The 13,702-nt window shown below is 37.8% G+C and overlaps 2 protein-coding genes across 3 annotated transcripts in view; one reads left to right on the forward strand and one right to left on the reverse strand.

Moving 5' to 3' along the window:
- Window positions 1-114: 114 nt before the first annotated feature.
- LOC121328222 (26S proteasome non-ATPase regulatory subunit 6) lies at window positions 115-3,476 on the forward strand. Its single transcript, XM_041272772.1, has 8 exons — window positions 115-340; window positions 1,160-1,365; window positions 1,674-1,819; window positions 1,942-2,161; window positions 2,396-2,504; window positions 2,622-2,790; window positions 2,977-3,054; window positions 3,373-3,476. Exons 1-8 carry the CDS (start codon window positions 205-207, stop codon window positions 3,467-3,469), a joined length of 1,161 nt encoding a protein of 386 aa, XP_041128706.1. The 5' UTR covers window positions 115-204; the 3' UTR covers window positions 3,470-3,476.
- A 2,119-nt stretch (window positions 3,477-5,595) lies between these two features.
- The window catches only part of LOC121328697 (ataxin-7-like), a 28,748-nt gene continuing 20,641 nt past the window's right edge, over window positions 5,596-13,702 (reverse strand). For both annotated transcript variants that reach the window (XM_041273658.1, XM_041273659.1), the window contains 8 exons: window positions 13,298-13,553; window positions 12,714-12,976; window positions 12,441-12,523; window positions 11,775-12,034; window positions 11,478-11,676; window positions 11,191-11,312; window positions 10,039-11,032; window positions 5,596-8,718 (listed from right to left, as the gene is read on the reverse strand). In XM_041273658.1, coding sequence (XP_041129592.1) covers window positions 8,701-8,718; window positions 10,039-11,032; window positions 11,191-11,312; window positions 11,478-11,676; window positions 11,775-12,034; window positions 12,441-12,523; window positions 12,714-12,976; window positions 13,298-13,553 — 2,195 coding nt within the window. In that variant the 3' untranslated portion in view covers window positions 5,596-8,700. The remainder of the gene's footprint in view (window positions 8,719-10,038; window positions 11,033-11,190; window positions 11,313-11,477; window positions 11,677-11,774; window positions 12,035-12,440; window positions 12,524-12,713; window positions 12,977-13,297; window positions 13,554-13,702) is intronic.

Here is a 13,702-nt window from a genome sequence, read left to right on the forward strand (position 1 = left end):
CCCAACACGCCTACGTGAATGCATGATAAGCATGCTGATCATTCAGTACAATAAATACGGTACATGCTGTAAATTTACACGGACTAGCTTGTTGTTGGTAATACGGCAAGGGGAGGGTTTTCTTTGTGCAGCTTATTGATTTTCGTAGCTCGGATCCCTCGTAGCAAAAGTCAAGGCCAATAACCGGCAGACAACTCTGCAGCAATGCCGCTTGAAAATCTAGAAGAAGAGGGCTTACCTAAGAACCCAGATCTGCGGATAGCACAGCTCAAGTTCCTGCTTACGCATCGGGAAGATGTAAAAGTGAATCAGGAGTTGATGGGAGCCATTAAGGAGAACAGTGAGTAGCAGAACAAATTAGACGAAGTCATGCCGCGTTAAGAGAGAGATCTGCAGAGTCACCGGGGCCTGAAATTCATCCTGGGCCTCGAGTACTTCATTTAGCCGTGGCCTGTACGTTGGAGCACGCCAAAACAGCAACTACGAGAGGCTGCATAACCAATATATTAGCATAGTATTAAAAGGCGATTATTTTGCCTATAATCGCCACATTTGTTTAGAAAATTAATAGAGTGTTTACTTAAATGGGTGTCTGCTTTTACAGATAAGTTACCGGTAGTAGTGGTACAGGGGGACGGTAGCTATAAAAAGGCAATTACCAACATTAAACCAAGAGTAACATTTTGTTGTTTTCATTGTAGAAACGTACCATTAAAAGTACACTGAAATTCAAACGGGGATGATGTTTACTGAAGTGCTGTCAAGTCATTGCATTGATGCTTTTGTTTGTTTGTTTTTAACCCTTACTGGTATTTTGCTACCTGTCAAAAGTATCCTGTCTGAAATTTATATTTGCGTGATTACAGATATTGTAGTATTAAATCAATTTTTAAAATGACATTCTTTAAATCAAATTGACAGTTTTGGAACTCCTGTTTTTAGCATGATCTTTCCAGAACTGCCATTTCAGCTCTGTACTGTAAAGTATTCCAAAACGATGTTATACAGTGAATGCGTTTGAATTTGAAACTAGGCAAATTATTTTTATCTATTTTCAACCAAAACCGAATTTGTGCTTTTTAAAATTCAGTATGTAAGGATTGCACTACACACACGCACGTGTTATCTAGAATAACTTTACTTTTGATTCAACTTTCAGACATGGCACCATACTATGAGAGCCTCTGCAAAGACCTGAAGTGGACGGTGGACACAGATCTGCTGAGTAAAATGAGAAAAGCAAATGAAGACGAGTTGAAACGCTTGGATGATGTGCTGGAGGATGCTGATAAGAATCTGGGAGAAAGTGAAATCAGAGATGCAATGATGGCAAAAGCAGAATATTTGATCAGAATTGGAGACAAGGTAAAACCGGTTCTGCAAACCGTTTTATTGTACTGCTTCCATAATTTTCAGGAAACTCCAAATTAGACAGCATTACCAATGTTTGAAAATCAATTTGGCTAACAAGTGTGCCTTCCATTAGCCACATTGCTAAGTGTGATTGGTCAACATTGTTAGAGGGAGGGTCCAAGACCACATGGCTATAGCTGTAAAAGTTGCTGTAAGGCAGCCTTGTTTTTGTCCACAGTTGCAAGCGATTTTAAGTCAAGTTATTGCAGCGAATGGTTTAAGTAATGGTGGTAGGTTTTGTTTTGTTTGTCATGTTTTAGGAAGGAGCTTTAACTGCATTTCGCAAGACCTATGACAAAACAGTGGCTCTGGGACATCGGCTTGATATTGTGTTCTACCTGTTAAGAATTGGATTGTTTTACATGGACAGTGACCTTATTATACGAAATACTGAAAAAGCAAAGAGGTATGTTTTGTTTTTAATTTCCTCTTTAGAAGCTGACTTTGGTGATGCATGCTTTCTGAAAATCAGTGAATTGTTCATTTGAATAAGCACTGTGTTATTGTAACTGAGTACTTCTTTTCTAGCTTAATAGAGGAAGGAGGTGACTGGGACAGAAGGAATCGTTTGAAGGTTTACCAGGGTCTTTATTGTGTGGCTATTCGAGATTTCAAGCAAGCTGCAGAGCTCTTCTTGGACACAGTCTCAACATTTACCTCCTATGAACTTATGGATTATAAAACATTTGTAACTTATACGGTGTACGTCAGTATGATTGCACTAAAGCGACCTGATCTCCGGGAAAAGGTGAGACCAGCACACATCATCCTGGGGTCAGCTGTGGAATTAAGTCTGCATTTTCATTGTTTTTTGGTGTAGTTACTGGTTTCATATACTCTTAGAGCTGAGGTAAAACAGACATCTTGGTTTGAACTACATGTGTTACAACCACACCTTCGTAAAGTATTTACAGATGAAAATGAAGGATTAGATTATAGTTTACGCAAACACTAAATGATTATTTTCTTCTTGGATAAACAGGTTATCAAGGGAGCAGAGATCTTGGAGGTATTGCACAGTCTTCCTGTAGTGCGGCAGTATTTGTTTTCACTATACGAGTGCCGCTACTCTGTATTCTTCCAGTCATTAGGTAGGTATTATGTATTTATTTTTTTAAATGGCTCATATGCAGAAAACCATGTAGGTTTAGAAAGACTATTTTCTATTCAGTCCTAAGTAGGTTGCTTTGTGCTTCCTTTAATTGCAGCACTTGTGGAACAGGAGCTCAAGAAGGATTGGCTCTTCGCTCCTCATTACCGTTACTATGTCCGGGAGATGAGAATCCTTGCTTACAGCCAATTGCTGGAGTCTTACCGCTCCCTAACACTGGGGTACATGGCAGAGGCATTTGGAGTTAGTGTGGAGTTCATAGATCAGTAAGTAGCGTTGTAGGGTGTTTATTAGCACCCATCACTTAAGATTAACAGGAAAAACACAGTTGCTTCTAGGGTGCTTGGCTCTTTATTGTTAAGGTCCAAAAACTACTGTAATGTGTGTAAATTTCAGTTTGCTCCAAAGTTGTTGTGCTATTATAAATACATAGTTTTTGTTCTATTTTACAGAGAACTTTCGCGATTTATTGCAGCTGGTAGACTACATTGCAAAATAGATAAAGTAAACGAGATAGTGGAAACAAACAGGTACAGTATGACTTTACAATTATTAGTTTGAGTTATCTGAATTAGGCAAAATAGAACATTATATACTATGTTTTACCTCAGAATATATCAATGTTTTCCAGTTAATTTACAATTCAGTTTTTCAATGTTTTTTAGAGCTATGGATAGCAGACTGGGGATACTAATGTACATATATAATGCACTTGTTAATCACATCATATACCAAACTACTTTTTTGTGTTTTTTTTTTTTTTTTTTTTTTTAGTAGTAGCATGCTTGGATTATAGCCAAAAAGTTTGTTTTCATATATTCATTTTTGCTCTCTGTCCCTTTATGCAGACCTGACAGTAAGAACTGGCAATACCAAGAGACTATAAAGAAGGGCGATCTCCTACTGAATAGAGTCCAAAAACTGTCCAGGGTTATTAACATGTAATTTGGTTTACATGTTTGGGATTTGAAATGTTAAGCCTCTAAAGTATGGCCTGTTGTATTTACAATTGATAATGGTTTATGGATCTAGTAAATGTACTTAAGAAAAAAAAAAAACTGTTTGCTGCAATACAGAAACACCTAACTGTATATAATAAAATTCATGTTTTCACAAATATTGTCTCACTTATTCTGCACTACACTGACTTAATTTGAGATACTTTTTTCTTTAACTTTTGGAAACTAAAATAAGAACAAACTTGTTAAATGAATAAGCAGAAGGGACAGAATTGTTGCTATTGAAAATGTATTTAATTTGCATATAATGCGATCCCGCTATTGACTAGGGTCCTTGCTGTTATTCATCAAAATGAGTGGCAGTGATGAATACAGGGCAAAGAAACAAGCTCTACAGTAAATTAAAAACTTCTCTCATGTGGCACATCTGGTGAAGTGTTTTTGAACAGGGTGTTGGATTTACAACACCTTTACTTACCATTGTTGCAGGCTGTCCTCCAGTGGATGTTGTGATGCATTAAGACAGTTGCTGACCCCGTACACTCCTTGTCGCGCCGGTTATTCAGAGGATGAATAGAAACAGTATGGGTTCCAACAGTCAAACGCTGCCTTATTCTGTCAGAGAAGCTAGGACTCTTGCTGCCTCTAAATCAAGGCTGAAAAACTGATGTTTTACTAACTAGCCTTCTTGTCATAGTCTTTTTTTATAATACAATAGAACTGCTTTTTTGTTGTCCGTTCTAATTTCAAATTTGATTGATGTTTCTACTATGTTGTTTTTATTTTTATGTGAACTGGCTTGCTTTCTGTTACCAAATTTATTACAATTGACTGATTTTTAACTTTGAGTAAAGCGCCTTGGGGTCTACGTAATAATGGTGTTCTAGAAAATGTGAATAAGTAAGTAAATAAATAAATGACCAGGGACCAGATGTGAAACAAAACTGTTCAAAGACCAGTTCAGATTTAAGTATGTTGCGAGAGATTGCAGGAACACGTACAATGCGTTTAACAGGGATTGGAAAATCTATAGCTATGGCTAAAACAAAAATTATCAAGGGTACAATTTTCATTAGCTGATGGAATTTCAGATTTAGCATATTCACAGGGATTTACCAGGTTGTTCTTCCTATATGTTTGAGTGTGATAAGCATTGGTATCATTCTGCTGTGAAGTCGAGAATCTTTTTATATCTTTCAGCAGCATCTATACCCTTTCCTTAAATTAATCTGTTACTTTTAAATGAAGTACTCTCTAGTCGTTCTTTTGAAGCTGTTTCAAGTAGATTAAATGGGTAGTCTTGATCCAAGAAATGTTTCCTTTTTTTTTTTTTTTTTTTAGACAAGAAGCCAAGGCCTGTTTTACGTATAAATAACAGTATAAATTATTTTTATTTACAGTAACCTGTTACAAAACAAATAGACTATACAATTTCTTTATTTTTTTAAATATTTAAAGTAAATATCTATCCTATGACATTTGTTCATGAATTGTATAGCAGCCAACACAAAAGTCCAGCTGATCAAATGCATCCGATTATGTATACAAAAATCAACTATTCACACTATATACAGGAGTTTGCTTTTAGAACCATTCTCAAAAAGCAAGCTGCTTTCAGGCTTTTATTCACATTAAATATGTGTAGTGCTTATTTAAAACCAGATCTTAGTAATATAGTAATGTTATCTGGAAACATTGGCAGACTCATTAAAAGAGCACCTAAATTAAGAGTAAACCAAGATATCATTTAGATGCCTTTTTTTTTTTCTTAACAAATGTTTTTTGAAGTTCAAGACTTTTGATCTTAACATACCAGAAGAGGCATTTCATATTCCAACTAAAATTCTGGGGAGAAACTGGTTTTAGCCTTCAATAGTATAAAAATTGGTGAAGGAGGGAAATGCTCAATCTATGAGATAAGCAATCAGAACTCAAGAAGTTTATCAAATATGAAAATAAATTACAACAAACATACCAGTAATTATGACCTACAGTCAGGTGGAAAAAGCAAGCTCCTAAACACTTTGAAACATTCAAGTCTTGTAAAAAATAGCTGTCCTTAAAACAGTCATAGTGTGAAACTATTGTCAGGCACTTTCATTTTTTTCCAATATTTTCTAAAAGCTGCAAACAAAAGTTTTCAGTAAAAAGCAGTGTTTCAAATTAAGGAGTTTGGCAACAATGATGCAAGCGGGCTGCATTGTGTTTTAAAGGTTTTTTTTTTTTCCTTTTTATTTTAAAAGAAAAAAAAATCACCCTACTCCCAGACCTTATAAAGGAAAAGTGCTGCCAATTTTCTCTCTTTTTTTTCCCCTCACCAATGTCAAACAAACTTTAAAAGAATAAATATACTAAAGAAGGACTGCTCTTTCGCATAAAGTGGCTTGACAAAAAGAATCATTGACAGCATATGAACAAAATCTTTATATAAGCCACCTGTCAATTGACAGGGGAATTATATTTCTGGTCATACGCATTCAGTCTTTCCAACTAGGAGGCAAAAGTCAGATATTGTAAGATCTTCCAGTATTATATTAATATTCTTCATTAAAGATACAGGCATTTTGTATAGTTGCCGTTTTCAAATCTTGTTCTTCTAAATGACAACACTTGACCTTTCAAAAGGACCATTGCATTAAAAGACATCCATCTATATTGTAGGCATATTGCATTATTGACTTGGGAGTGTACCACTTAACATAATAAAACCCCCTGATCTTATTTATTATTTACTAAATAAATATGATGATCTAAATTGTACCAAAACTGGGTATAAGGAAGAATGCCTGTGCAAAAATACATATTTAAAATATGTACAATTTTTAACAAAATATGTATTCTGAAAATGGGGTACTTTGATATTTTTTTATAATCCATACAAGAAAAGCCAAAAAGAGAACTACTAGATCGACTCTGCTTTATAGCTTCGTTCATTTAGGGTTAAGAAAACTGCAGGAGTTACAATCAATAGCCACCTTGTATAATCACCTCAATTATTCCAGTTTCCAACTGAAGATAATTGTTTATAAAAAAGGCCTTTTAATGTCATTTGTTGACTATGAAAACCTGTCTGTTATTAAGTGTGAAGGTGCACTACTCCAACCACTGCTTTAATATTGAAACAATCCTGTTTGAATCCAAGTTAATATTAATAAGCTAATAAAAGAAATGACTATTTTTGCTTTGAGGCAACTGATGTGCAAGGTATTCACACTTAGGAGTGTAGCCTGTTAACAAGACATACTGTTTGAAGGTTCTGGTCTCATGGGAAGCACTATTGCATAAGTAGTGCACTTGCTGTGCACAAACAGTGGCACATTCCGTTTGACAGGTACATACTTGGGCTCACAGTATAGGAGGTTCTTTCTAATGGATAATAAAAGGGGAAAAGGCAGGTTAAGAAAGTGCAAATAATTAAAGGGTTCAGATAATTTACTTGGATCCCCTTTAATGAATTCTCTGCCATGTATGCATGTATGTGACTGGAGAGGAGGCGTATAGTTGAAAACTATGGCGCCTGAGGGAAGCACTATAGTTACCAACAGTGCTACAAAATTGTCCCCTGGAGGTGACTACAGTTCTTCCCAAGGGGTCTACAATCCATACTTGTAGTATGAATCAGTCAAGAAAGTAATGTTTTTAAGTACCATAGCGCAAAGTTATTGATGTTTTTTTGGCATACAAACTGTCCGTCTGCCTTTCTCACTGCAGCTTACAATTCTCAGTTGAGTTTGTGAACGTCGTACTTATTTACATCGTCGAGTTGGACTTCTTTGAATTTTAGGAAGTAAAATACTGAAATAAAGTTTTTATGACGCTTTTAGTGTTTGCAGCATCTTTGTTTTGGAATTAATTTTCTGTTGTCCGTCATTTTGCTTTGTTGTCTGAAGAGAGGAAAGACATTTAGCATGATGACACAACTTGAGGGAGTTTGTAAATAAAGAAAAAAAAAAAAACCTTGACTAAGCAGCGTCACACAGGCAATAGTTATCTATTTTTGGTCATGTGGTGAGATTTAACCAATCACATGCCAGAATTTAAGGACTAGATGTGTGCATAGTCATTACTGATAACCCATTCAATATTATAAATGTGTTATTTGTGTGGTTGGTTCTAGAGTTTATATATTATATATAATTTTTTAATCATTTGATAATCAATAAAAAATAAAATTCATGAGCTATTAGGTCTGGGTCTTTTTCATAATGTTATATTTGTTTTTCCCTCACTGGTTGTTAACTAGTATTTTATTCTACAATATGCAGTACTAAATGTGGGGGCATACAGTACATACTGCTATAATAATGGACTGGCGCCTGAAACGTTCTACCTTAAACATACTGTGATCAAATTTTCAGATTAACAAACAGCAACTTCTTCATTAAATATTTAAATTTCCATGATTTGCATTTGTGTACTTCAAAATTAAAAAAAAAAAAAAAAAACACACACATAATCCAACCCTAATGATGATTTGTTAATTTTTGGCAGTTTCAGCTTTAAAAATTAACTGACCAGCTGCAGTATTTTTTAGAAAAATAAATGTTTATAAATGTTCCCATTTTTTTTTTTTTTTTTTTGTTGAGACAAAACCATTAAGATCCTGTAATTCACTGTTAGCCATCTGTATAAATGCGATATAAAATAGTTTAACTCCTGGCAGTTTCTTATCCCCAACTACTTACTTACAGGCTAGGTTTTTTGTTTTAATCCCACTGGTTTTGTAGGGCATGACCTACTGAACACACATTGTGTGCTTAAAGGACGACAGAAAAGGCATCCAAACTACAAGGAGCAGATTGGTAGAATTCAACAGAGCTTTGCAACTCCTACTCCAGGGCATATCTTGCAGGTATAACCCACACTTATTTTTTTGCCAAGCCCTTATCTGTACCTTACATTTAGAGTAAGGTTACTTAATACATTCTCCTTCGAAGGAAAACCTCACAAATGGGCAGTCAGCAGACCTTTCCACCAATAACACTGATTAAAGCAACAGCATGACACATTTTCATCCAGTGTTGTGTTGATTGTGGCATTGTTACAAACATGGCTTCAGGGAATTCCTTGACATAACTATCTGTCCAGTCGATCTCCACCCCTGAGGAACATGGGAAGCGGAGATAAAGGCCTCTTGTAGTTCAGAGTACCAGACAGATCTATTTCTGCTAGAGGATGTCCAGTTCTTTTTTGCAGGTACAACAGCAGCAGCAGTTGTCAGGGACGTGCCTTTGGCTGGCAAAGAAAAGAAACAATATTTAATTAAAGTAACATATGTCCTGATTATTCTAAAACTAGAATTAGAACACAAACTAGAATAAACACATTCTTTGAATCTGCTACACCGAACATATTCAAGTGTAGGGGGGTCCCCCCCCCCCCCACCCCTAGAGGTGGTCCCAGGGGATATAGTGGAAGCAGTCTGACTGACTGTCCATTTGTAGATCACAATACATTTTGTACATCTACAGCACTGCTTGTTCAATACTGAATAAACAAGCTATTGTGTATATCATAATTAAGAGATATATGGAGGCGGTCTGTCTACATATTTATAAACTTATCTAGTTATGAAGAAAAATGTAGTCATTGCCAATTATTTTTATTCTTTTCTCCCAATTTGATATGTCCAATTATTTTTAGGCTCAGCTCACCACTACCACACCTGCGCTAACTCGGGAAGGCAAATACAAACACACTCTGTCTTCTGAAGCGTGTGCCATCAGCATCACCATGCAGCCACCCAAGACCTACAGCGGAGGAGGACAAGGCAGCTCTAGGGCAGCTTACAGGCAAGCCTGCAGGCACCCGGTCAGACTACAGGGGTCGCTGGTGTGTGGTGAGCCGAGGCCAACTGTGCGCCGCCCCGTGAGCTCCCATCCATGGTCGGCTGTGAAATACCCTGGACTCGAACTGGCGACGTCCAGGCTGTAGAGCTCCATGCACAGCGCTTTTACTGGATGAGCCACTCGGAAGTCCCGAAAAGGACATTCTTTATGAACTTATTAAGAGTATTAGAATTTATAAAACAATAGAAGTACTTATACACCCAACAGTCTGGCTCAGATATGGCCACTGTGTCAACAACATAATTACAATACAAAGGTTTAAATCAAATGTGTTTGACATTATAGATGGATAGACAGATAGATAGATATCTGCTCAATAAAGCATACGTTGTTAAAGAAATTGGGATTGACTAAAAAGGGAATTGGAAGTTGATTTTAAAAAGGAATTGGAATTGACCCCAACCCTGCATGCCACTAAATCAAGACAGTCATTCATTCATAACAAATACCAGTTTCTACTATCTAACTACTTACAGAAGACATGTTACTCCAGAAACAGGCCACTACATTTATATACATAACCCATGCCAAGGAACTACTGGATCACCATGACTTACATCCAGTTTGATAATGTAAAAATGACACATATGTGCATACTTAATGAACATTAAGATCAAAAATGAATGTGAAAAGCAGTAAAACTTGACCGTAGGTGCGGACTAGCAAACATACTAGATGCCATTAAGCAAAACATTTCCTACTGTACCTGTTGTAAAAGTGAATTGTTCGGAAGTCCTTGCGTCCCTGGGATTGTGCGGGCATGTTTTGTGTGAACATTGTTCACACCAGGCGATTTGGCCACCTTGTTGGGTCTGCTGCTGTTGCCGCTGTTAACACTGCTGGAAGCAGGAGCGCCTTTCCGCTTCTTCCCTTCCAGTCTTTCCATAGGAGCGTGCGAGTGAGAGTAGCCACCGTGCGAGTTCATGGTCTGCTCGATGGACTGGTGAACAAAAGGTCCAAGTGAAAGGGTGGAGTCGCTGCTGTTCATCACCACGCTCATGCGCTTTATTGATTCTGCGGGGCTCCCTGTCGGAGGGCCCCTCCCTGATTGGTCGTGTTTGAGGCTGAGAGAGTTTGTTCGGTTGGTGGGGCAGTTGAGACCAATGTGAGATGAAGAGGTCACTGGCGAGTGATACAAGCTCCCCGCGCTGGCAGAGTTCAAAGCACAGTTTCTCTTAAAGGATGACAACGACTCAGCTGAATGTGAAGATGAATGAGCCAGAAGCAGGGAACTGTTTTTCCTCCTCTTTCCCGAGCTGTTACTACTGCTGCTGCTGCTGCTATTGTTGGTGTTGTTGTTACAGTTCGTGATTGTTGCAGAAGATTCCTTGGATCTGAAATACTTGCTGCTGGGTTTGGATTTCTGAGGCTTGTTGGATATCAGTGAAGGTACAGCTGAATGTCCTGAAGGCATTTGGGGCGAAGAAGACACTTGCCTTGACTGCATATTATATGCAGCCTGGTCTATAGAGCCCATAGAAGAAATGTGGGCATTTAAAGTTGTCCCATAAGATGGAATTGATTTGTTGTCGAGAGACTGTGTGTAGTATGGTGCACCAAGAATTTGTGGGGATGTCGCTGAGGTGGGGCACAAGAATCCTGTGGAGTTCACACTGTAGTGTGATGCAGGCAATGAATTTGTGCTTGTCCGGTGTGGAGCTGGTGTAGAACCTGCGTTCTCAGATGCTGGAGGAATTTTTCTGAAAAATAAAGACATTGTAATATATTAAGAGCTGTTCTTTTTGCATTCGTTCACTTACTTGCATACAAAAAAAAAAAAACAAGCTGTTTAAAACTTAAAAAAGGCTCTATCAGGAGGAGTGTATAATGACAAACATATCAAGTATTTCAAACTCACTTCCACATCTGAGAGTTAACATGCTTATCCACCATTGAGTTAAGTGCACATCGAATGTGATCCCACCGCCTGTCAAACATATAGCAGCCTCTTCCCACTTGTCGGCTTCCAAAGGTGCAAAACTAAAATAAACAAACAGGGAGTAAAAACAGGACATCAAGCTTGGAAGAAAAGAGTTTTACCATTTTTGTTTGAGACCTAAATATAAACCATGCGTGCTTATGTCTTCAATTATTCGTTAAAAGACACTTATTTTTATCCAAGTTTCCAGCGATTTGTAAACTTACAGCTGCTGGCTGAGGATGGTAACCTGAATAGTGGCAGTCCAGTCTTTCTGTGGCCTCTTCCTTCTCATCGTTCTCCCCCTCATCACTGGATAACCGGGACGCTGCCTCAGCTGGTGCTGCAGAGTGGTGGGGAGATTCGTGAACCAATGGAGAGTCACTGGAGACATTCCCACTGTGTGGAGTGGAGTAGCTTGTAGGCCTGAACAAAAAAAAAAAAAAAAAAAAAAAAAGCATTAGATTTAGATAAATACTTGCTGAAATCAACTCCCAATGCTGCGCTTAGAATCTTGAACTCACCTTGGAAGACTAGGATTGTAAGGTTTGGGTTTGCTGGGTATTAAAGGCTTTGACTCTGAAGTGTTATTTCCATGAGAATTTTGGTGTATTTCCTGGGTAGTTCTTGACGGGGAGGGATGTGGTTCCCTGAGGGTTTGCTGAGGGTACTCGGCATTCCGATGCAGTTCTTTATCCCTGGTTTTACTCTTGTGCTCAGCTAATAAAATGTCAAAACGTTTTCTTCGACCCAGTACAGCTCTCCGGTGGCTTAAGGAATGTGTCTGAAAAAAAACAAAAGCTCAAATCAAATCAGCTATAATAAAATGTGTTTTTGTCAATAAAAAAATGAAAACATCCCATTGTCCTGTCAAAGTGCATTGAATCACTGCACAGCCTTGTAGGATACACACATCAGCTTGTAATGCAAGTCCAGAAAAGGTGTTTACTGTGCACTGTGTTCTTAAAATACAATCTCAGATTGAAAGTCAAAAACATAAGTATCCTGTAACCTTTTTTGGAGGCCCACAGCTAGATTAAAAAATGTAGTTTTTGGGCTGTTCTAAATTATCATTTGATGCTCGTGTACAGCGTTTGTACTTGAAACCAAGCAGTGAGTTGGAGAGATTTTTTTATATTACAAATCTTAAGCTCACTCAAAGTATGTCCTTTCAGCTTTTAAGTACCAACCTTGCATGTTAAAGATCTTGTGCAGGGCTTCCTGGTTTCCATATCCACAACCCCACAGTGGATATCAGCATTAAATTCACGCTCTGTAAGCAATCAAAAAAAGTATTAAAACCAGAACACTAAACAGGCATACAACACATTTCATAGACTGTAAAGGTTTGATCATTGTCATCATAGTAATGACAATACAATCTACATTGATTTGGCTATTGGCAGGCTACACTGTAAATATGATGCCTTCAGTACTTTTTTCAAGTTATACAAAGGTCTCACCTGACAGTCTTTTGTGCAACTGCTTCTTATTACTGGCATAATTATCATCTTGTTTCTTGTCTAGAGTTGAGAGAAGTCCTTTCCCATTAGGAATCTGTCCAGGAGACAGCAGGGGTGGCTTTGGTATTGAGGGACAGTTAAGCCCTGGCTTTATTGAGGAACTCACAGTGGTAGAAGATGTGGGGCAGGCAGTTGTTTTTAGTGATGTACCATCTACCTTTGGGTTAGGGTGCATCTTTTCCACTTTAACAAACGGTGGCATACTAATAAGAAAATAAATAAGATGAAGATTAGTTTTCTGGAAGGGGGGGGGGGGGGGGGGGGGGGCGACGACACCACAGATTAAACCACATATTCTATGGAATGCGCAGAATGTTTGTCAAAATGCAATAAATGTCTGAATTCTCAAATTCTTAATCCCCAATATCCTGTTAAAACAATAATAAAAAAAATTAAAAAAACTTCCAAACCACAGCAATGATAAAACCTGTTATCTATAAAAAATAAAGAATATTAAATTCAATATAAACCAAAGAAGTGATCGAGTAAACATCTGATAAAAGCAACTTCATGTCAGCACTTACATTTTGTCATGTGGCACCTTGCTGTGTGGTAGATGCATTGGCCTGTTACTCCCACTGATGCTGTGCAGCTTTTCTTTGGGTGACTTTAGGATTTTTGAGTTGGAGGATGCACTGTTTCCACTTGACGAGCGACTACTGCTGCTGCTGCCACTGCCGCTACTGCCTTTGTTTTTTGACGGCAGTGTTGAGGGCAGAAAATACGCAGAAGATGGAGTTGGGGTAAGTGGGGGTTTGCTGGATGAGCTGTGTCTTCTTTCTGTTGACAAAAAGAAGTGGAAATTATGTAATTCTTTTTTTTTGTTGTTGTTTGTTTTTAAATATATGTCCTTCTCGCCATGTACAACCAGAACTGGATTAGCACACATTATACACACGTCAAGTCAAAACAGTCCATAACGGGTTGAC

This window comes from Polyodon spathula, chromosome 16, assembly GCF_017654505.1.
Source record: "Polyodon spathula isolate WHYD16114869_AA chromosome 16, ASM1765450v1, whole genome shotgun sequence".
NCBI classification, from domain to species: Eukaryota; Metazoa; Chordata; class Actinopteri; order Acipenseriformes; family Polyodontidae; genus Polyodon; species Polyodon spathula.